The sequence below is a fragment of the Salvia hispanica genome, chromosome 3 (genome assembly GCF_029641045.1).
Source record: "Salvia hispanica isolate PSC_SH4W2 chromosome 3, Shi_PSC_v1, whole genome shotgun sequence".
Lineage (NCBI taxonomy): Eukaryota > Viridiplantae > Streptophyta > Magnoliopsida > Lamiales > Lamiaceae > Salvia > Salvia hispanica.
In genome coordinates this window covers 51,551,188-51,573,623 of record NC_142694.1, presented here as the reverse complement: position 1 = coordinate 51,573,623, position 22,436 = coordinate 51,551,188, and the positions used below count along the sequence as shown (strand labels likewise).

Sequence of the window (22,436 nt, the reverse complement as noted above, 5' to 3'; positions counted from 1 at the left end):
CCGCCCCTTCCTCGCCTCAAATGCGGCTCCCTGCCGTCCACCCCCGTCGTGAACCCCCTATTATGGACACTCTCTTTTAAGGAGGACATCAGCACAACGTATCATATATCTTTTTATATACTACCTCTGTCCTCCAAATTTTGACACACTTTGACCCGACACGGGTTTTAAGAAATGTAATGGAAAGTGAGTTGAAAGTTGGTAGGATGTGAGTCCTACTTTTAAAATATTAGTTTTATAATAAATGTGAATAGGAATGAGTTAGTGGAATATGAGGTCCACTACCAAAAATATTAAAAAGTGAAGTGTGTCAAAATTTGGGGGACGGACCGAAATAGTAAACTGCGTCAAAATTTGGGGGACGGAGGTAGTATACTACTTAGTATAGTACTCTCTCCGTCCCACAAAAGATGTCACACTTTCCTTTTTAGTTTGTCCCATAAAAGATGACACATTTCCCTTTTTTAGAAAAAGTTCTCTCTCACATGAATATAAAAATTATATTTTCTCTCTTTATTTAACACACAAAATAAAACCTTATAAAATCTCGTGCCGTCCCACAAGTGTGACATCTTTTGTGGGACGGAGTCCATAAATTATAGGAGTATTACTCTAATCCAATTAGTCCGACAAAAGTCATGTCATTATTACCCCCCACTAATTCTAATTTCTAGTTTTAAAAGCATTTTTAGTATTCTTTGTCACTTTAAAAATATGATTGTCAGTAATAACTAATAATGATAATGATGCCTGATAATATAAAATGTATAAATATTGACTAGCCTTCTTCTATGGGTAAATGATTTCATAAAGTCAATAAAGATATATACACTATGGTATTTCCTATGAAGCTTACTAAGGAGGTTAAACTCAGTTTTGAAAAAATAATTACGATTGTTAAGTTTCTCGTATGAAATATACGATTTCAACAATAGTTTTTTGGTGTCGATCTTGACTCCTCTTTTAAGTTTTACATGATTTAAATTCAAGATAAAAAATTCAATAACATAGTACAAGAGCCATCACAATTTTTCAAAACTATAACCATAATTTTGCACCGACAGCGTCGTAGTATTGACGATTCAACAATTAGCTAAAAACTATTACTCCTACGTTAACATTAAATAAAATTAAATCTGCAAAGATTTGATTATAAATTACTCCATAATCAATTATAGTAGCGCAATAGTCATATATGGCGTCAGATGTCATAAGCAGATTCATTTTGACAAAAGATGTTACTACTACTATTATAATTTATATAAAAATACATCAAACTTAGTGATACAAAAAAACAAACCAAAAAAAAAAAAAAAAAAAAACGTAGGGATACTTGAGAACTGAGAATGATAACCATTAAGGTGAAAGTAAACAACTTAATTAAAACCAACCACTCATCATAATTAAATAGTTTTACTTAGATTGTTTGGAGCGATTGTTACGGAAGTATTCAGCAGGATTACTCTCGAAATCCTTCCTCCGAATGGAATAATTTTGTCCTGGAGCCTTCATCATCTTTTCATCAGAAGAATCAGAACTACCAAACAAGCTGGAGAGGCCCCACCACGCTACGGCGGCGACACCAACAGCAGCCGCCCCTACCGCCACCAGACTCGACGTTTCCTCCTCCTTCTGCTTCGATGATGAGCTATTTCCACTGCCATATTTAGATGCCATGTCTATGAGTAGTAGAATATTTGAAAAGGGTGGATCTCGTCTCAACACATGAGATATTCTGTTTCTAAAGCATGAGTCGAAAGTCCCTTTTATAGGCAGACGAAATGTTCGGACTTCAAATTTCTTATATTCTATGGCGTCACTCTGCTTCCGTCATTGTTGGCAAGTCACACCAACTTCCAATGGCAGCGTATCACAATTTTATAAATTAGTAAAAGTATCATGACTGGAATGTTAGTGAAAACAAAGTTACTTTACCATTAACTTAAAAGAATATACTCCCTCCGTCCTAATTCTCAATTAAGTTGACTTATATATATGGGCTACTTCAACTCCATTAGTACGATACCTTTTCGAAAGTACCCCAAGAGCAAAATCATGAGGGCTTTGCCCGAAACGGACAATATCATACTATGTGGAGTTCAGGTGTGCACCACCGATCCCCAACAAAAGGAATAAAGTAAAAAAGATAAATAAAGAGTAAATAGTCGATAGAATAAAATAAGAATAATTGTATATTTTATTTTTTGTCAAAAAAAGAAATAACTCAACTTAGTTGAGACATCCCAAGACGATACAACTCAACTTAGTTTAGGGTTGTCGAAACGAGTACCCGCGGGTACCCGTACCCGAAAACTTCAATATTATACTACCCAATCCCGACCCGTATAGTTAAACGGGTAACCCCATACCCGCATCGGGTATCCCAAACCCGCAGTTGCGGGTACCCAAACCCGCACACATAATTTGAATTGTGTATTATATTATTCAACGGTATTATGCTTTTAGTTTTCACTTATCATCAATGCTAGTCATCTAATACAATAATTTTTTGTACATGTTTGAAATTATAGAATGAATTTTGGGATTGTTGCTAGTTGCTACACTACGATTTTAGATTTATATTTTTTTTACTTTGTTGTATTTGCATAATTTCCAACTATTAACTATGCACAAATATGATGATTTCTCATCTCTTAAATATAATATGACTATGTATGAAATATAATGCAAATCAAAATTTCAAATAAGCAAATATGATAGAAACATCAAGCATGTCTAAAATTAAATCACCATTCAAAAGTCTAATATAAAATAAAAAATAATTCACTTTCATCAAAAGTCTAAATATATATAACTTCAACTAAAAGTCTATAGATTTTAAATCTTTAATATAAAGACATTAAACTAATAAAAGTTTCACTTTCACCGACTTTGCAATCCTTCATTTGGTAGCGGATAAATAATTGGAAATAAAGTGTATCATCGGGGAGTATATATGGATTTGAAACTAATTAACTAAAATAAAATATTTCAAACCCCTATAAATAACGGGTATACCCGAGCGGGTAGCTGGTATACCCATACCCGCAAAAATTTAAAACAAACTACCCGATCCCGCCCCGTTTCCCATTGTCGTCGGGTAGCGGGTACCCATTACCCGGCGGGTAGCGGGTCGGGTTGAGGGTTTCCCAATACCCGCTACCCGTTTCGACACCCCTAACTTAGTTGGGACAGAGAGAGTACCTAATCTTTCAGTTTCGCACAGAAATAGTCCATAATCTTTTTTATGCATTTTTGGAACCAGATGCTAATTTCACCCTTAAATGCCCTCCAAAAAAAAACATTTTCACATTTTTGGACTTACACGAAAAATGAGCTAAAATGATATTATAAAAATCCTCACATACTATAACATATAAACATGCATATATTTATAAAATTAGTATTTTCGACAATTAGAGCGGTTAGATTTATTTTTTCTTTTTCATCTAATTAAATAGTTGGTCAACAACTCAACATTTATGAAGTATGATTTGTTGGGATTAAGCCACATTGATTTCACGACCAGCCACATAGAATCAAAGTCTGCCAAAATCGTGTTGAGGAATTGCACAATTTCAAAAGTTTTTTATTTTAAAGACAATTTTCAAGGTTCATAAAAAATACCATACCTTTGGATTTGGCATGCTTTTTTTGTGTCCTTAGATCAAACAACAATATAAACATGCTCAACCACTCAATTTTAACAACAGTATAGATCCGGTGATATGATTCACAACCAACAATCGGCGCTGCCACATAGGTTACTATCTCGACAAAAGACCAAACGTGATTAATTGATTTGACAAAGAAACCCCCAACTCATCTAGCTCTGCTACTGCAACCAACCCACACACTAAAGTGCATTACCACAATTTCACGAATACCTCCGACGTCAATAACCATCTCACAATTTCACCACCAACGGCATAATCCAACACAATGTAATCGAACACATTTGGGTAAACTTTTAGCCACAACGAGTAATTACAAATTTACAATTTAAATTAGGTACTCTTATCGCTTTAAATAAAATACCAATTCAAGGATTTCAATTTTTTATATTTAGATGTCAATAAATGTAATTTTTGGACTATAATGAATTTTGCATTTTTATAAAATTGGGTTGAATAAATTACAAAATAAAGGAATGAAAAAAGATTAAAAAAATGTGGAATCCACAAATAATTATAGAAATGTATGGTGGGATAAATAAATAATGGAAAAAAATGTGCCGAAGGGTTCATGGATAGTGAAGGGAATGAAGGGTTTAAGGGAATCAGTTGTAGATGGCCTATAATGGAATAGAGAAGGAAATGGATGATAATTCCTACTTCCATTCTTACTTTCATTTCATTCATTTGTTTGGTATAATAAAATAGAATGCTCATGTAATGGAATGGAGTAGAGAATAGAATGAAAATGCAAAAGAATTGTAATTTCATTCCTACCTTAATTCCATCCCATCGTACCAAGAAGGGCATAAGTTGTCAGTTTATTCCATAATTCTCATTTTAGCTCACAAGCGTCCCTTTCCATGTTAGCAATTCCATCAGTCATGTGATGCTTATGTGATGGAATGGAGTAGAGAATTTGGACGGAAATGCAAAGGAACTGTCATTCCATGCTTATCTTCATCACACCAAGAAGGGCATAAGTTGTTTGGTCTACGTCATAATTCTCCTTTTAGCCATCACTGCGTCCCTTTCATCTTAGCAATTCATTCAGTCATTCTGTACAAACTATGGTGGAGTCCTCTTCATCTTTGACATGTTACTGGAGTCTCAAGAAATCAGAGGCCCCTCTAACAAATTCCTCCATGGAAGAGATTGTCAAGATGAAGCAGCATTTCAGTTGAGCTGCAATGGATTTATCTCATTATATATCGAGTTATTTTTTTCATGTAAGCACTGAGTCACAGAAAAGATGATTCACCCGATAAAACAACTATAGCTTTTTATGTAAAACTTAGTCCATATGAACCCTCATATAGTTACTAAAAAGTTTTATCAGTAATCTAAGAAATGAAATGCAGACTACATAAAGTTACTTGCTCCAAAATCAAATGTAAACTAGTTGAAAAGCATAGCCAAGGATCTAAAGCATACTAGTTTCTCAGATATAGGAACCTTGAAAAAATTGGTAGTCATGGAAGGCCAATATCTGCAGGGTAACTGCCAAGAACCCTCAAAAATGTTGCAAACTCCTGCCAAGATTGTACATTGTAATGTTAATGAATTATGCATAATAAAATCATTGAAACCAAGACATTGGGCTGTAGCACAAAAAAAGGAAGAAAAGGAATTAATTTGTAGGCAGAACATTAGGGGAAGCACAAACCTTCAGATGGCCAAGAGCATTTTGAGCTCTTTGATCTGCCATGGATGCTTCAAAATCAACATAGAAAAGGTAGGGAAAGTACCTGCATGCAAGAATTACACCATCTGATCAAAAACATTGTGAACTCTGATAACAATCATTACAAAATAAATAATAGCAGCAGAACTTTGAAGAATCTGCTTTTTCATCAAATAACCTGAAAAACTAAAGATATTAGCCAGACAGCACAACAAGTAATGCAAACAAACAAATCCGGGAAACTGCCTAAAACCGTGACTGACACACAGTTATGTATGTATGATGAACTTTCTTTTTTGTCTAGCTATTACAAGATGGGTATTTGCTGTACTTACTTAGGAAAGGGCATGGCATTGTCATCTGATGTTTGTAAAGCCTGCTTTGGCAGTGGTCGGCTTTCAATCTAGTATCAGATAAAGATACGTTGCAGTTGAGGCATACACAAACACAAGAAAATATTGAAGACATTCCGAGGGAGTAAAGACGAACTCACCTTAGTGAGATTGATATTCCTCATAGCAAATACGGCCAGTGCCTTAAAAAGAAACCCTGGACCTTCCTCTAATGAGAAGACTATACTTGTCTGCAAAAGTAATATAATGAATGAATGACTAGGTAGGTAAAGGAAAAAAATTTGATGGGGAATTTATTTTTAAAGATGCTCAAAAATTTATAGTATGAGCAATCAGTTTTCTAGCCAATCCTCTCAAAAAATAATTCAAACCTTGAAAGGTTTATCAGTGCCTGGTATGATAGGCTCCCTAGCCAGCATAAGGAATCGAGTGACATTATCAGCATCATCCTGAGAAGACAAGGTAAACAAATGACAGTGTTCCATATCTGCAAAAATTTATGCAGCTCATATGGCAATATAATATCTATAAACTCCACAAACAAACCTGAATGTCCTGAGCAAGTACATCTAGACCATAGATCTTAGCAGCATTAAAGCTAGCAACTGCTCCGACATCATAAAATCCATGGAGAGCAACATGCTACATGCGCACGCACAGGGAGGGGGAGAGTCAGCCACGTAATTCGTAAAACTAAATAATTATCAGACTTTAACAAGAAAAAAAAAATAATAGTACCTTTGCTGCACCAGCAGTATCATCCACAGCTTCCCTAACCAGTCCAAACTTAGTTAACGTATTCTCACACTGTGCAAGAGCCTGCAATAACAAGTCATACAAATTGTAAGCTTCGTGTTCCAGAAACAAAGGCCTGGTTTCATTGGGCTTCAGATACCTGAGGGTGGCTAAGCACTCTTTTAAGATTTTCAATCTTCACACCGGGACTAGCTAGTAAGCAGTGTCGGATCGATAGTTTAACTTCTCCAACAATATGCAACCTATGCCGGAGCAGAAGATCATAGTTCCTGTGTATACTGCCTCCCAACGAGTTTTCAATAGGCAAAACCGCTCTATCAACCAGCCACTTCTCTACTGCCTGTAGTAGTACAGATGTAGTTAAGCACTAGATCTCAGCATTCATAAATATCAGAAAATATATAATCAGAGAAAAGAAGTCATGCTTCAACTACACCAGATAATAATTATCAGATTAACATAATACACCAAATAAGGAATTAGATGCTAACTTGAAAAGCTGTGTCAAATTGTTCACATGGTACTGCCTCGCAATTCGGATAAGCCTTCTCGGCTGCAGACTCGCTGTATGCACCTCGAACGCCCTTGGAAAATATTCAACCAAAATCAGAACCAGGTAGCAGAGACGATAATCAACTCACAAGGCACCAATTACAACCCTACTTTAGGGGAATTACATGTACTGCATGCAGAGAATTTCAGAATAAGGAGCAAAACCTGATAGGCGACGCGGAGACGAGACCCTTCCGCCGCCAAATTCGAAAGTCGAGCAGAGGTCAAAGGCCCTGAAACAATCACCAATTCGAAAAACACAGAAACGGAATTAAATCAATCGAAATTAATAGAGTAATACTATATCCTATAGAGGGAGCATACGCGGAAGTGATGGCAGAGCGTCTCTGGAACTGAGCTCATACGGTGAATCTTGCATGAGCTTCTGCAGCTCGATTGCGTCATTGCTGCCACTACCGCGGGCGTGGATATGAATGCTGTGACTTCTTGTAATAGGCTTGGCGGTGGAGAATGGATTGCGGTTGTAGTTAGGGTTTTGGATTGAGGAATTGAGGGGGGTGATTAGGGATCGGGATGTGGTGGACGCCATTGTCGTTGCGAAAATGAGAACAGTGGTTTTCAGTCTTCACTTTTCAATCAATGTAAGCGACTGTGTGTTGACAATCGCATAGATTAGTCATATATTCATTAAATACTAAAAAATAGTTTTTCAAAAATTTATTTTGTACAAAACTTTGAACTTACAAATAAAATTACTAACTTAATAGAAGTTGATTAATTTTTCCAACCAGTAACAAAATCCAACTACATTAAAACTACTCGTACAAGTTCACAAAAATGAGTTTTGGTGTAAAAATCTACTCTAATCATACCCCAAACGTAAATCCATTTTTGGTGTTTTTTGTGAAACAACACCAAATATGGTGTTACTGCAAAAATTTTGTGAGACAAAAACTCAAAAATAGTGTAAATTTTGAATTTAGTGTAAATGATTGGAGTAAAACTAATTTTTGGTATAACGTATACTCAAAAATGGGTTTGAGTTTGATGTAAATGATTGAAGATGATCTTATACGTCGAATTTAAAGGTTAGGAGAAAAAACAAATTTTTGAAAATTTCATGATATTATGCACCAATATTCCTTGAAAAAATGTAACCTTTACCGTGTAATTTTCGCCAACCAAATAAAATCTGACCTATGTTTTATGTAGAAAATAAATACTCAACATATATTCAAAGCCAATCTATCTTTTTTAGGTAAAAATTGAGGTTAATTGATAGGATTGGCAATGAGCCTGACATTGAAGGCAGTTTGGAGTTCAGATCTCTGCTTCACTCGTTATGAATAAATGTAGTGTGGATGCAAAAATAATCAAAACAACTACTTCTATTTTCCACTACATTATCCAGGCATAACTGACTTGCTCACAAAGTTATTACGGGAAAATTACTATATACGGAAAAAGATCACCTGAGGATGCAAGATGATATTAATCTCAACTATCAATAGTATTTTTTTCCACCTTGTAAGAGCTAGATTGACTACTAAAATCTTAACAAGACTGAAACTTAATCAACTGTCACAAAGGAGGAGGGAATTTCTCCTTCATGCGATTGATAAACTTAAACTTCTCTTCAGCTTCAACCAGCTTGTGAATATCATCAGATCGTGAGGCTCGATCTGGATGAAAGGTCAGCAAGGCTTTTTTGTAAGCTGCATGTACCTGAAAATATAATCGATTTCAAGTCACTATTCCAAATGCCTCCCCTTTGCATATACAGCATAAGAAAGAATACTAACAGTTAGCACACCATTTACTTAACAAATTGTTCAAGACAATGGATTGCTTGCTATTTTCTCCAACCCACCAAATCAGATAGTACATGTTACAAGCTAAATCATGGGTCAGGTGTCAAAAAATTCCAAAATGTGAGTGATTGTATTGGAACCTTGAAACCAATTTAAAGTTAGCATGCAGACAAATTAAAAGAGTAAAGATAATGTGAACATAAGTTCATAACAATGTAAATATAGAGCAGCTAGTTCAACAAACCTCTTGTGGGGATGGATTTGGCCAACTCCCTACCATGATTCCCAACAAATGCAATAGCGAAGCCATACTTTGGCACCCAACTTCAATTTGCTTCAGCTGATTTCGGACTTCAGCGCGAATTGTATCTTTCAAGTTCATATTTTCCTCATCCTAAAAGTAAAAATTACTTAATCATCCTCTACAGAAATTCAATCAAGAAATACTTTAAGAAAGTACTAGTACATATGCAATTCACATACCTTCTGCTTAATACTCCGCATTTCCTCTAAGCGTTGCTTCTGTCTTCTTTCCATTTCCAGCATACGCATGCTTTCAGCTTTTTTTCTCTTCCGCAATCGACGTTCACGTTGCGCTTCTTCGGCCTAAAAGCAAAACACAAGCACATGATAAACATAAAATATTTACACAATGAATTTAATGCTCAAGTCCATTACTAGAATTTCCACAACAACCCAACCATCAGATAATACTTTTCTTAGAAATGCCCCGAGCAGATAAGTGAAGATTGTAAACCTGGATCTGCAGTGCTTGCTGTCGGGAAGCCCATTCTTCCTCCATTGCCCTTTTGTATTCATCTGTTTCCTTGAGCTTTTCACGTTCACTAATTAAACAGTCATCCTCAGGAGGCAAACTGCATACGATACTCATGTGCACCTGACCATCTTCATTCTCCTCTTTAGAATTTACCTTGTTCCCTGCAGTAGATGTAGGATTATTGGATTTCTCATTTGGCTCCTCTTGGAAAGAAGAGTTAGATGAAGCTGGATCTTTCCTTCTTTCCATGTGCCGGCGGGAACTTCCTGGTTCACAATCCGGGTAATGGAATGAAGGACGGAATTTCACTTGTGATTTAGATTTCCCATTTGCACGGCATTCTTGATCATTTACAGCATTATCAGAAAAATGGGTGAAAGCAAAATCCGTTTCTATTCTAACCGGGGGAGAACCATAGTTTCTGCTATTGGATTTCCCAGCAGTGTGAAAAACTGAGGGCTCATCATGGTCATGGTGCCTGGTTGCTACTTCTGATTCAGCATTTTGGAGGTCCTTGTCAGTACAACTTGTTGTACTATCATGACCCCTAATACCCGAATGAACATTGCGAATATCTTTCTTTCTCCTGGAGACAGCTCTTTCCCACAACTCTTGAATCTTACCGGAAAAATCTTCCACTACTTCACAGTCAGGATATTCATTTCCAGATAACTCGCACTCTGAATCAGTATCCAAACCATAGCGGTTACTTGTGGAATCTTTCCCAGAATACGTGCGCTTGCATTTTGATAACTTAACTGGTGTAGCACTGTCTTGAACATTTTGGCAGTCTTCTTCATCAGAAGGATCTGTGAAATCTGCAAAATCCTCAGCGACACGAAAATTTTCTCTATTTAAAGAGGTGCTAGCAGAAAAACCAACATTGTTTGCACCAAACTGGTAGCTACCATCAGGTACATCATCATCGTCGTCGTCATCATCAATGTTTATTACATTCTTGAATGACCACTTCTCATCTTTCTTGAGCATGCCCGACTCTTTATTTCTTTTTGGCAAAGATTCAGGAGTGTCAAGGATAACAACATTGTCACTAATTTCAGAATCGACGTCTATCAGTATAACTTTATCAGCTTTGTCATCATTCCTGCATCTTCTCAAAGTTTCCGTTACCGAGCGAGGTCTAGGACGCAAATGACCTACGGATATTCTACTCATCCTACTGCGAGCATAGAAAAAATAATTACAGGAAGAGCAAAAAAAATGTACAGGAATTGGATCAATTTAACGCTAAAAAGTGAGCTGTATCCATGAGTAGCCCACGCAAACAACGTGTTGCCTGGGTTTAGGCACTATCTAAACACACAATTTCCAGACTTAAGCAGAAAAAAAACTACTTCTAAAACGTATAATCCGCTATGAGTAAAACACTTCATGCATAGCTTATAAACAAAATCTCAGCATCGCCCACAAAATACAATCCAATCTCAAATGGATTTTTACTAATTTCCACACTAACTAATGGAAAATCATCGCGTTCGTAAATCACAAAAAATCAAACGATAGAACCTCCCGTACCAAAAATTAGACGAGCTTTAAACCCTAATGAGTCCCCGATAGAAATCAGAATTCCCCCATTACACGCGGTCAGCATATCACAGCGACCAAAATCCCTAATTTAACTACGATCATCCAAAAATACACAGAAATAAACGATCAAAATTCGAAAGTAATACCTGATGAAAGGGGGGATTCTTCCGGATACTATGTAACAAGGGACATCGGGAATACACTCAGCAACTAGCGGACGGGAGATGGAAAAGTGCTCGATGGAAACAATAAAATGGAATTCCCAAAATTTGGAATGCAGACAAAGAGGGGTTTTGAAAGTGAAAGAAAATTGCGAGAGAGATGTTGGTCAGTCCCTGAAAATGGATTAGGTGCATCTCGGCCGTTGATTTATTTTGTTAGGTTCCAGTGTCAACGATTCGAATCTATTTCGTCTGTGATTTGAATTCTGGCCTGGGCTACAAAATATTGCAATTCAATCTCTTAATTTTATTCATACATAATTTAAAGTCCATGTCACAATAGATTTGAATCCAAAATATTTGGGCTTAGGCTATAATTTAAAGTCTATGTCACGATAGATTAGAATCCAAAATCTTTGGGCTTAGGCTTGGGCATGGAGTAATTTCTTTGTTTGCCAGCAGCGAAAAACTGTTTCTTAATGCATGACAAAGACATATTATTAATTACACCGGTCATACAAGAGTAATGGCCAAAATTAGTCCTTAACATATGATCATTTTACCTTTTTGGTCCTAAACATTATCTTTTGGATTTTTTGGTCCTGTACATATGGAAATTTGATCATTTTGGTCCTCCGTCAATATTTCCGTTAAAAACTAACGGTCAACGGGTTTAATCTCGATTTTGACCAAATTAAACTTTTAATTCTGATTTTTTATTCCCTAATTAATTTCCTAATTATTTTTTAAAATATTATAAAATCTAAACCCATCATCACCACCTCAATTATTTTGATCGTCATTCCCCCAATTCCACTCCAACAACATCTCCGGCGAGCTTCAGTGCCTCGCAACTCTCCCGGATCCTACTCTCAGTCAAGCCACGGCCTCCCCAATTATGTATAACCAAATATCAAGAGAAATTAGGGCTTCCGACACCAGCTCTCACCGCTCTCTCCTTATTCAACGAGACGGAGCACAGCTTGTAAAGCGTCGTGAGCACGTCCTTCTTCCCTCTGACCGCGCCATTTATCAGCAACGCAACCAACGGCGGAATCGCGCCGCATTCCCCAATCGACAGCTTGTACTCGTCGACCAGAGCCAAACTCAGCAGCGCGCAGGCAGCGTTCTGCTTGGACGCCTCGGTACCCGTTTTCAGCACATAAATTAGGGATTTGACTGCTCCGGCTCTGGTTAACACGCTCTTGTTGCCGTCGTGGAGGGACAGATTGAGCAGCGCGGTCACCGCGTGCTCCTGCGTCGTAGGATTCGAGCAATTGAGAGGCGGAATCAGAGCGGGCACCGCGCCCGACTCCCCAATCAAAGCCCGATTATCGGCCCGATTTTTTGCCAGTAACCGCAATTTAGCCGCCGCCGACCTCTTGACTGCAATTGAAGAAGACTGCAATCCGTCGACGCAGAGCTTGACGGTTGGTTGGAGGTCTTCCTGCTAGATGCTCTCGATTATCTCCATAGAAAATGTTTCTCTCTGTAGGAAACCGGAACAAGGCTCCTGGTTGTGGTCAGAGGCCGTAGCTTGACTGAGAGTGGGATCTCGCCGGAGATGTCGTTGGAGCATAATTGGGGGTGGTGATGATGGGTTTAGATTTTAGAATATTTTTAAAAATAATTAGGGAATTAATTAGGAAATAAAAAATCAGAATTAAAAGTTTAATTTGGTCAAAATCGGGATTAAATCCGTTGACCGTTAGTTTTTAACGGAAATGTTGACGGAGGACCAAAATGATCAAATTTCTATATGTTCAGGACCAAAAAATCCAAAAGATAATGTTTAGGACCAAAAAAGTAAAATGACCATATGTTCAGGACCAATTTTGGCCTTTACTCGTCATACAATATTACACAATGTATTATATCATATATCAAACCTAGTGATGTTGATTCAATCTGAAATTTATGGATCAATCTGATAGCTTCATATTTGGTAAAGTTAAGAGTAAAATTTTATTGTCCGAAAAATCTCAAATCAAACTATCCTAAATCGAATAACTGGTGGTCCTATAGGATTGATATGAAATTAACCTAAGCCCTATAGATTAATGGACACATTCAATTAGATTTAAGACTAAAAAATGACTATTCAAAAATAATTATTTTATTATTAAATTTATAATAATGTTCAATTACTGTAATGTAATTGTCGTTGAAATTATAATTAATAGTATATCCTATGATTAGACTGCATTGTACTTGCTAAATTAATCAAAACACGAGAAAATGAAGAAACAAAACTCAAAACTACAACCCGACAAACTTGAAAGATTTTCATGAATGAGCCAACTATGCATCTGAAGAAGTTTAAGTATGGAAAACGAGAGTCTGATTTTTAAGGAAACTTAATAGTAGTAAGAGCGAGTTTCATTATTATCTCAAAATAATGAGTACTCCATATTAATAATTTATTATACATCAATCCTCACAATTGACATCTATATAAATGTACATATACACTCAAAGGGATGTGATCAACTCAATAACGATTGTTGTTATTCTTTCATTCTTGACAAAGTGAGTATATGCTGAATGAAGTTTCGAAGGATTCCACTCCAAAAAGTTTTAATATTCTTTTGTAAAAAGTTAAATAACACAACTGAATTCATTAGTACTAAAAGCAAATTGATCTATGAATAGTAAACGACATTCCAATAAGTATTAGTAGTATTTAAGTACTATTGGTAGATTCCTCTTAATTAATACTCCCTCCGTCCCATATAATTTGAGACACTTTGATCCGGCACGGGTTTTAAGAAATCTAATGGAAAGTGAGTTGAAAAAGTTGGTGGAATGTGAATCATACTTTTAAAGTATTAGTTTTATAATACAATGTGAGTATGAATGAGTTAGTGGAATATGGGGTTCATTACCAAAAATGGTAAAAGTGAAGTGTGTCAAATTATGTGGGACAGTCCAAAATGGAATATTGAGTCAAATTATGTGGAACGGAGGGAGCAGTACTCTTACTACATTTTTGCACCTTGTGATTACCAAACTTTGCTGATATATCTAAATTTTAATGGAGTTCTATTTGCCTCTCCAAACTTTCACGTATCTTGCAAGTATAGGATCCACACCCATGACCCATCATATACACAAACAAAATTTGCCACGCCATTAAAAGAAATAAATCATGATCAGAGACCGTTGGATAAATATACTTATTAAACCAAATCCAATGAACCTTCACAAGATGCTAAAATATAATCCATATATAAACCAGCAATCACCCACAGCCTCAAAATTAAAAATCCTTGGAGGACAAGTAATACTTAAAAAATTCAACACCATTATTAATGTTCAAAAGCTGATTAATTTATTTTATCCACTTATTATATATTCAGAGAAAATCCTCCAAACTCCAAACCAAACAAAAAAATGGCACCCCCAAACCCAGAGTACCTACAGCAAGAAGAATCACTAACCCTAGAATCAAAAGAGTTGATCACCAGCCTCCCCCGCCAAAACGGGTGGTTCGATTCGACCCACTTATACCTCTACCAAGGCTTCTGGTTCCAACCCGACCACCTCCAAGCCGTGATCTCATGCCAGACCCACTTCCAACCTCTCCCCTCCGACGTCTTCCTCGCCACATATCCCAAATGCGGCACCACATGGCTCAAAGCAATCATCTTCACCCTCCTCAACCGCAAACTCTTCCCTCCCGCCTCCGCAGACCACCCCCTCCTCACCGCCAACCCCCACCAGCTCGTCCTCAGCCTCGAGATCGACCTCTACGCCCACAACCGCCTCCCCTCCTCCCCTTCTCCAAGATTCTTCTCCACGCACATGCCCCACGCCTCCCTCCCACAGCCCCTATCCCAAAGCAGTAAGGTCGTGTACGCGTGCAGGAGCCCCAAGGACACCTTCGTCTCTCTGTGGCACTTCATGAACAAGCTGAGGCCTCAGGGAGCGCCGGAGAGGGATATGGAAACGGCGTTCCGGATGTTCTGCGAGGGAGCGGTCGGGTATGGGCCGTTTTGGGATCATGTTCTGGGGTACTGGAGGCGGAGCCTGGAGGAGCCCGGGAGGGTGCTGTTTGTGAGGTATGAGGATGTGAAGGAGGAGGGGGCGGTGCAGGTGCGGCGGCTGGCGGAGTTTCTGGAGTGCGGTTTCTCGGCGGAGGAGGAGGAGGAAGGGGTGGTTGATCGGATCTTGGAGTTGACTAGCTTTGAGAGTATGAGGGGGAGTGAGGTGAACAGGGTTGGGAGATTGGGGAATGGGATTGAGAATAAGCATTTCTTTAGGGAAGGAGTGGTTGGTGACTGGAAGAATTGTTTGTCTGCTCAGATGGCTCAGGAACTTGATGCCATTGTGGAACAAAAGTTTGGTGGAGCAGGGTTAGTCATCTAGACCCCAAACAGAGGATCTCCTGTTCTCTACAAATTTCAAACGATTGTTCATTTTGTTTCGATTTTCAAATAAGAAATTACATTTATTTCCATTCAAATGTCATTTTTGCATCTCAAATCTTGCCAAACACTTATGACTAAACCAATCGAACCACAAAATATCAATGACACCTCTAATATAGCAACCCTGATCCAGAAAACCTATCTCGGGTGATTCCATCGATTTTGTTAATCATCTCCTCAGACAAATAATTCTTGGCATCTCCAACTTGACCCCTCCGAAAAAAGACATTATTATCAACCCCCCATTTGGATACCCCAGTCTTGTTAACTTGAAGCCCGGTGAGATGGTCAAAGCTGCAGAGATTCAAGATCTGATCCACCACCCCAGACTCCTCTTCCTCCGCGGAGAAGGGGCAGCCTAAGAAGTCAGCCAGGCGGCGCAGATGAAGGGCTGGGTGCACCTTCATATCCTCGTACTTGAGGAACAAAGTTGTCTGTGGATTCAACAAGCTCTGGTTCCAATATTGTAGAACATGATCCCAAACTGGTCCGTAAAAGGAGATTCCGTTGCAGTAATCCTCAAACGCCTCTTCCATGGAGCTCTTCGGGTCGTGAAGCCCTGCCTTACAGCCGTGGTGCCAAAGGGAGACGAAAGCGTCCTTGGGATCCCTGGAGACGTAGACAAGCTTGCATTTGGAGTTTTTCTTGATGGAGTCGGGGAGGGAAACGTAAGGCATGTGAGTGGCTAAGAGGCGCGGGGAGGGAAAGGATTCCATGTCTGGGATTTTGTTATCGATGAAGAGGTTCATGTCTATGTAGGGTACAAGATCATGAGCATTGCTGCTGAGAAGAGGGTGGTTTTGGGCTGTGACGGGGTGTTGTTTACGGTATAGTAAGGCGAAAGTGAGTGATTTGAGCCATGTGGTGCCGCATTTCGGATTGGAAACAACAAAGACGTCGGAATCTTGAGCCTGGAAATGTTTTTGAGCCGAGATCAAAGCGAGAAGGCATTTGTCATTGTGCCAGAAACCTTGGTATTGGTACAGAGGCTGCAGTGTGATTGATTCCTCCTTGGGTACAGTGGAGATGAAATCTTGGCATTCTTGGGATAATTCTTGCCCATCAAATAATTTTGAAGATGGCATTTTTCTCTATCTCCACAACTTGGCTAGCTTGGTTCTTGTATTGTTTATGGCAGTTGATCTATTTATAGTAGTATTGTTTATGGCAGTTGATCGATTTATAGAATAATAGTAGTATTCAATAAAACATCTTTTTTCATTTGATATAAATATTGGATGCGGTCAAACAATTTTGAAAAAAAGAAACATAACTAGTGCTGAAAATTTTGTGCGGCTTTGGTCCACTATAGTGGTCCTTTAAACACAATCCCCTCCCAACACTAAACACAAAAATGTTGGTTTTGTAATAATGAAAAAAGTTGTGGGGATAGATTTCTTTTATATAATTGTTGTATGACTGAGAGTTGGTCCTAAACATCATGAATTTGGGCTAAGATATTAGCTTTTGAATTAAGTAGTCCACTACAATTGCAAACAGGGCAGGAATAATTAGTCATTTTTGGAAGACGCTGTTTAAAATTAACAATCAACTATTGTTTAATCGATTTTGACTAGATTAGATGTTTTATTAGCGCCTAACCTATATTTTTGTTGGAAACATTTTACTTGAAAATACTTTTAAAAACTGAAAAAGAACAAAATACAAAACACAGACGCAAACACAAACACAACTCCACTAGTAAATAAGAAAATACACACAGATGGAGGCGGTCAAACATCTTTTTCATTTGATTTAAATATTGAAGGCTCAACAATTGTAAAAAACAAAAAAGTAACATAATTAGTGCTGAAGATTTTGTGCGGCTTTGGCCCACTTAAATACAACCCCCTCCCCACACCAAAAACAAAAATATTAGTAGTTTTGTAATAATGAAAAAAGATTGTTGGGGATAGATTCTTTTTATATAATTGTTGTATAATTAGAGCTAAGTTGGTCCTAAACATATGACGATTTTATAAATTTAAGCTAAAATATTATTTTTTGAATTAGTTAGTCCACTACAATTGAAACTGGCAGGATTTATTCATTTTTGGATAGCGACGTTTAAAATTAATAGTTAACTATTGTTTAATCAATTTTAACTAGATTAGGTTACTAATTACATTTTATTAGCACCTAACCTAAATTTTTGTTGGAAACATTTTAAATGAAAATACTTTTAAAAACTAAAAAAAGCACAAAATGCAATACACAACACATAGTAAATGTGAAAATACACACAAATGGAGTGATTGATTGACATTATTGTGGAGAGCAAGGCCATTTTCAATTTTGCATTTTCGTTGTCCAAAGATTAAAAAAAAATTATCTGATTTTTGTACCAGATTCACTGCTTGTGTGCATTGGCGGATACAAGATTTTTAATCTGGGAGTGCTAATAGTAAGATTGATAATTACATAATAAAGTAAATAAAAATGTTGCTAAAAATATTATACGTAGAAAAGAAAATGTGTCATCTTTTATGAGACAAATTAAAAAGGAAAGTATGACATCGGACGGAGGGAGTATTAAAATTCTTAGTTTATTCATTATAGCAAGAAACAAATTAGATTTTTTTTTTATTATGATATATTAATAGTACGATTTTATGGTTTTGACATTGAGAGTTTATAATTTTGATTTTAATTATTTATTTTAGAAAATTTAAATTAATATTAATTTTTGGAACATTATAGTCAAATCTTGATGGGGGGGGGGAATATAAATTATTACTTCACATTTTTATAAATGCATTAATGATATTAATTTGTGACTATAAGATGTTGGAGACTTATAACTTAAATTTACCATATTTCATTGGACTATTCTTAACATTAAATCTTCTAAACTAGAATTATTTATAGTTGCATGCTAACAAAATAACATAAGGATATATTAGTCTATATTTAAATTAAGCATATGACATTTAATCATTTATTATGATGGTGTCGCTTGCATTTATGGTGGGTATTATATTTACTTTATTTGTACTTTTTGTTTTACTTTTATTTGAATAGTTGCAACTTTGTGTTGTGTTTTTTACTCCCTCCGTCCACGATTAGGAGTTCCGGTCACTTTTGCACACCTATTTTATAAAAATAATAAAAAATAGTTAAAGTGGACAAATGGTAAAGTAAGAGAGATAATAATGTTGACAAGAGTCTTCTCAACATTATTCTCTTTTTTATTTTACAATTTCTCCACTTTAACTATTTTTTATCATTTTAATAAATATAGGTGTGCAAAAGTGACCGGGACTCCTAATCGTGAACGGAGGGAGTAATAATTTTGATGTAAAGTTTTAAAAGCAACACTATAATTAGTAATTAGTGAGTTCACAAGTGGAAAACAAGTCATATCACTAATTAATTGATGTGCTTTCTTCGTTCACTAATGATAATTTCATTTTATCCATTTGGTATATTCACCAATAAATATTTTATTTAACTTTTTGCTAATACTTTTCAATGAACTCCACATTTTATTATTTTATAATAAATTAATTTGATCTCTTTCATATTTTATTATAAAATTAATACATACTTCATCCGTCCATCCGTCCAATATAATTGTATCTTTTCTTTTTTCCTTGTGTTTTGAAAAAATTATAACAAATACTTGAAGAGAATAATATTGAGAACAATTTTATCTATATTATTCTCTTTTTTATTTTACTCTCTTTCTCTCCACTATAACTATTTATTATCATTTTTTTTCAAAACGAGTACAAAAGGACAACCGACTCAACTACCTATATAAAAGTAGGATTCGCCTTCTATTAACTTTCTATTATTTTTTAAAATCTATGTCCAGTCCAATTAGACCTTATATTCATAAAAGTTTTATTTATTAAATGAAAAAATTAACTTTATATGAAAATGATTTATTGAAGAAACACACAAAAATTAATAAAAGAATGAGTGAACGGAAAATGACTAGAGTTGTGCCTTTTTTACTTTTATAGTGCAACCTAAAATTTTGAAGTTACGAATTTGAAAAACCCATATACTATCCGATCTACAAATAAAACAAATACTTATGTCATTAGATTTTAAAATGAATGGATGAGATTAAAGTTTATGGATTTTAATAAATATTTCTTCCGTCTGCCATTAGGAGTCCCGGTTTACTATTTTAATATGGCCGGCATTAGGAGTCCCGATTTACTATTTTAGTCTGTCCGTCATTAGGAGTCCCGGTTCACTATTACTATAAATGGTAGGTACACATCACTTTCCACTAACTCATTCAACTCACAATCTATTATAAAACTAATATATGAAAATGAGCCTCATATTCCACTATCTTTTCTCACCCACTTTCTCTTACATTTCTTAAAACTCGTGCCGAACTCAAATGAGAATCCTAATGACGGACTCTTATAACCCACTTCCACTAGATAAAATATCCACATGGCATGATTTCAAGCCTACGGGATTATACTATGACCAATTGTGATTAATTGCTAACTACGACCAATCTCAAATTAAGACTAAATCTTAGCCATTAAGATTATGAGATCTAGTGGTTGAAATAATGTCACCGGAATTATATTTTAAATTTAAAAAATTATTAAATAAACTTAAAGGGTATTAAAGTCAATTCTTATATATGAAAATTAAAATTAATCACTTTCTCTCTTCTCAAAATCATCTTAAAATTTTAAATTTACGTAACTCTCTCAATTTAAATTATTTTTTTCGTAAAAAATATATCAAATTAAAAGCAATTTCATAAGGATTCTAACGAGATCTCAATTACATATGTTCTGGCGATGATCGGATGATGAAATTTTATACGTAAGAGATTTTATATCAATAAATACAACAATCTCAATATAATGCATGTATAATATTAATAAAACTGTGTTGATATTTTTAATACACTATGTTGATATAAAAAAAATCGTGGAATTATTATGTTATAACAAATTAACTATTTATTGAAATCCATGAGCTTTAATCTCATTCCCCCAATTTAAAAAATCTAATGGTGCAAGACCCTAATCCCGTATATATAATATGACAGCCAATTTTAAAATTCATATAAACTCGGAGGAGCGAATTACTTTTAATTACGTAGTATTAAACATCAAATGTTCAAAATTTATTTGCAGTTGATATATATTGAGCTCGAGCTCAATTCCAGTTGGATTCAACAGTTATTCATGTAGTTCGTCTTTAGGAATTCCGAGTACCTTTTTCAATTATTGGAATATATTTTACCATAGTTGCAACCCGGAACCCGAGAACTTGTTGGCCGTGATCCGATCAACTTGATCGACCATCTCCGGGGTCAAATAATTCTTCCAGTCTCCGACCTCGCCCCGACGAAAGAAGGCATTGTTCGCCTCCCCAGACGACAACTTCCCACTCTTATTCACCTCCAAGCCGCTCAGATGATCGAAGCTGCACAATCTCAACATCTCCTCCACTAACCCTAATTCATCTTCCTCCGCCGTGAAGGGGCACTTCAAGAACTCCGCCAGCTGCCGTAGATGAACCCCAGGCTGCTCTTTCATATCCTCATACCTCAGAAACAATGCTCCTTCAGGATCGTCCTTGCTCAAATTCCAATACTCCAAAACATGGTCCCAAAACGGCCCGTAGAGGCTGATTCCGTTGCAGAATCTGTCGAAAACCCCTCCGATGTCGTTGGCTCCCATCTCGGGAGTCCTGAGCTTGTTGGTGAAGTGCCAGAGGGAGACGAAGGTGTCCTTAGGGTTGCGGCAGAGGTACACGAGCTTGCATCGGGAGCCATTTTTCACGGACTCCGGTAAGGAGACATAGGGTATGTGGGTGGAGAAGAGGCGCGGGGAAGGGAGGGAGGCGATGTCGGGTTTCTGGTTATCGGCGTAGAGCTTGATCTCGAGGAAGGGGACGAGGGCGTGGGGGTTGTGGGAGAGGAGAGGGTGTGTGGCGGAGGAGATAGGGTTTTGTTTCCGGTTCATCAAGGCGAAGATGAGGGCTTTGAGCCAGGTGGTGCCGGATTTGGGGGTTGTGATGAGGAAAACGTCGGAATCTCGAGCCTGGAAATGGTTCTGGCATGAGATGAGGCCTTGGAGATAGGCTGCGGCGTGCCAGAAGCCTTGGTATTGGTAGAGAGAGGATGCGAGCCAGCCATTTTGGCGAGGTAAGGTGGAGATCAACTCCTTGATTTCGTATTCTACACATTCTTCCTGTTGTAAATACTTGCGACTGGTTTGTTCGGATGCCATTTTTTTGTGTAGGATCTTAATATTTTGTCCGTTTTTACTTTCAAATCGTGTTCCCTATATATACAGTTACAGTTTTAAATAATCATTTGTTTTGTTTTGTTTTGCAATTCGTGTATCTATTAAGGTTGGAACTTAATTTGTTTGGGTAGAAAAACTATATATAGACATGTGATTTGAATTTAACACACCGAGAAATCCTTACGACCATACACTAGAATGCTCAAGCAATTGAGTGATGGGTCTTTTAGATTAGCAGCGGCTTTTGCTCCCCTACTACTTTTTTTTAGTATTTTGATGGGATATGCTCATACACAATATCATTCGATTTAAGATCTTATGTTTAGTCTCTTATGAGATTTGATACTTTTTGTATCACGTAGTAGTATTAGTTTTACTAATTATGAATTAAATATAAATTGATGATTAAGTTGTTAGTAAAACAAATAGTTATACATATTTATTATTGATAAGTCTAAGCATTCTTCTATACTTTAATTGATATTGATT

At 36.6% G+C, this 22,436-nt stretch overlaps 2 protein-coding genes and 4 pseudogenes across 4 annotated transcripts; 1 reads left to right on the top strand and 5 right to left on the bottom strand.

Moving 5' to 3' along the window:
* Positions 1-1,223: 1,223 nt before the first annotated feature.
* LOC125211021 (arogenate dehydratase 2-like) lies at positions 1,224-7,633 on the bottom strand. Of its 2 annotated transcripts, none has more exons than XM_048110693.2 (12): positions 7,344-7,633; positions 7,185-7,252; positions 6,959-7,051; positions 6,607-6,807; positions 6,450-6,530; positions 6,258-6,353; positions 6,083-6,160; positions 5,852-5,941; positions 5,694-5,761; positions 5,341-5,422; positions 5,109-5,206; positions 1,224-4,859 (listed from the first exon to the last, which is right to left on the bottom strand). In XM_048110693.2, the coding sequence occupies exons 1-11, from the start codon at positions 7,567-7,569 to the stop codon at positions 5,147-5,149; spliced, it is 1,143 nt and encodes a 380-aa protein (XP_047966650.1). In that variant the 5' UTR covers positions 7,570-7,633; the 3' UTR covers positions 1,224-4,859; positions 5,109-5,146. The 2 variants fall into 2 exon arrangements, with proteins under 2 accessions (XP_047966650.1, XP_047966649.1); XM_048110692.2 differs by having other exon boundaries at positions 5,130-5,206.
* A 717-nt stretch (positions 7,634-8,350) lies between these two features.
* Positions 8,351-11,461, bottom strand: LOC125215748 (uncharacterized). Of its 2 annotated transcripts, none has more exons than XM_048117279.2 (5): positions 11,264-11,461; positions 9,549-10,749; positions 9,275-9,397; positions 9,036-9,185; positions 8,351-8,705 (listed from the first exon to the last, which is right to left on the bottom strand). In XM_048117279.2, the coding sequence occupies exons 2-5, from the start codon at positions 10,743-10,745 to the stop codon at positions 8,562-8,564; spliced, it is 1,614 nt and encodes a 537-aa protein (XP_047973236.1). In that variant the 5' UTR covers positions 10,746-10,749; positions 11,264-11,461; the 3' UTR covers positions 8,351-8,561. The 2 variants fall into 2 exon arrangements, with proteins under 2 accessions (XP_047973236.1, XP_047973237.1); XM_048117280.2 differs by having other exon boundaries at positions 9,549-10,746.
* A 730-nt stretch (positions 11,462-12,191) lies between these two features.
* On the bottom strand, positions 12,192-12,857 carry LOC125210326 (uncharacterized; annotated as a pseudogene).
* A 1,771-nt stretch (positions 12,858-14,628) lies between these two features.
* Positions 14,629-15,737, top strand: LOC125211384 (cytosolic sulfotransferase 12 pseudogene; annotated as a pseudogene).
* Positions 15,738-15,818: 81 nt separating this feature from the next.
* Positions 15,819-16,871, bottom strand: LOC125211385 (cytosolic sulfotransferase 5 pseudogene; annotated as a pseudogene).
* Positions 16,872-20,745: 3,874 nt separating this feature from the next.
* On the bottom strand, positions 20,746-21,966 carry LOC125210807 (cytosolic sulfotransferase 12 pseudogene; annotated as a pseudogene).
* Positions 21,967-22,436: the final 470 nt, after the last annotated feature.

Bases quoted from the DNA above. Each gene is read 5' to 3' on its own strand.
- LOC125211021 (XM_048110693.2), bottom strand. From the start codon at position 7,569: ATGGCGTCCACCACATCCCGATCCCTAATCACCCCCCTCAATTCCTCA. The intron at 6,354-6,449 runs GTACTATTATTT...GTGCGCATGTAG, and splicing joins ATACTGCTGGTGCAGCAAAG to CATGTTGCTCTCCATGGATT. The intron at 5,942-6,082 runs GTTTGAATTATT...TTACTTTTGCAG, and splicing joins GCACTGATAAACCTTTCAAG to ACAAGTATAGTCTTCTCATT.
- LOC125215748 (XM_048117279.2), bottom strand. From the start codon at position 10,745: ATGAGTAGAATATCCGTAGGTCATTTGCGTCCTAGACCTCGCTCGGTA. The intron at 9,186-9,274 runs GTATGTGAATTG...TTTTACTTTTAG, and splicing joins TGCGGAGTATTAAGCAGAAG to GATGAGGAAAATATGAACTT. The intron at 8,706-9,035 runs GTTTGTTGAACT...TTATATTTTCAG, and splicing joins CAAATCCATCCCCACAAGAG to GTACATGCAGCTTACAAAAA.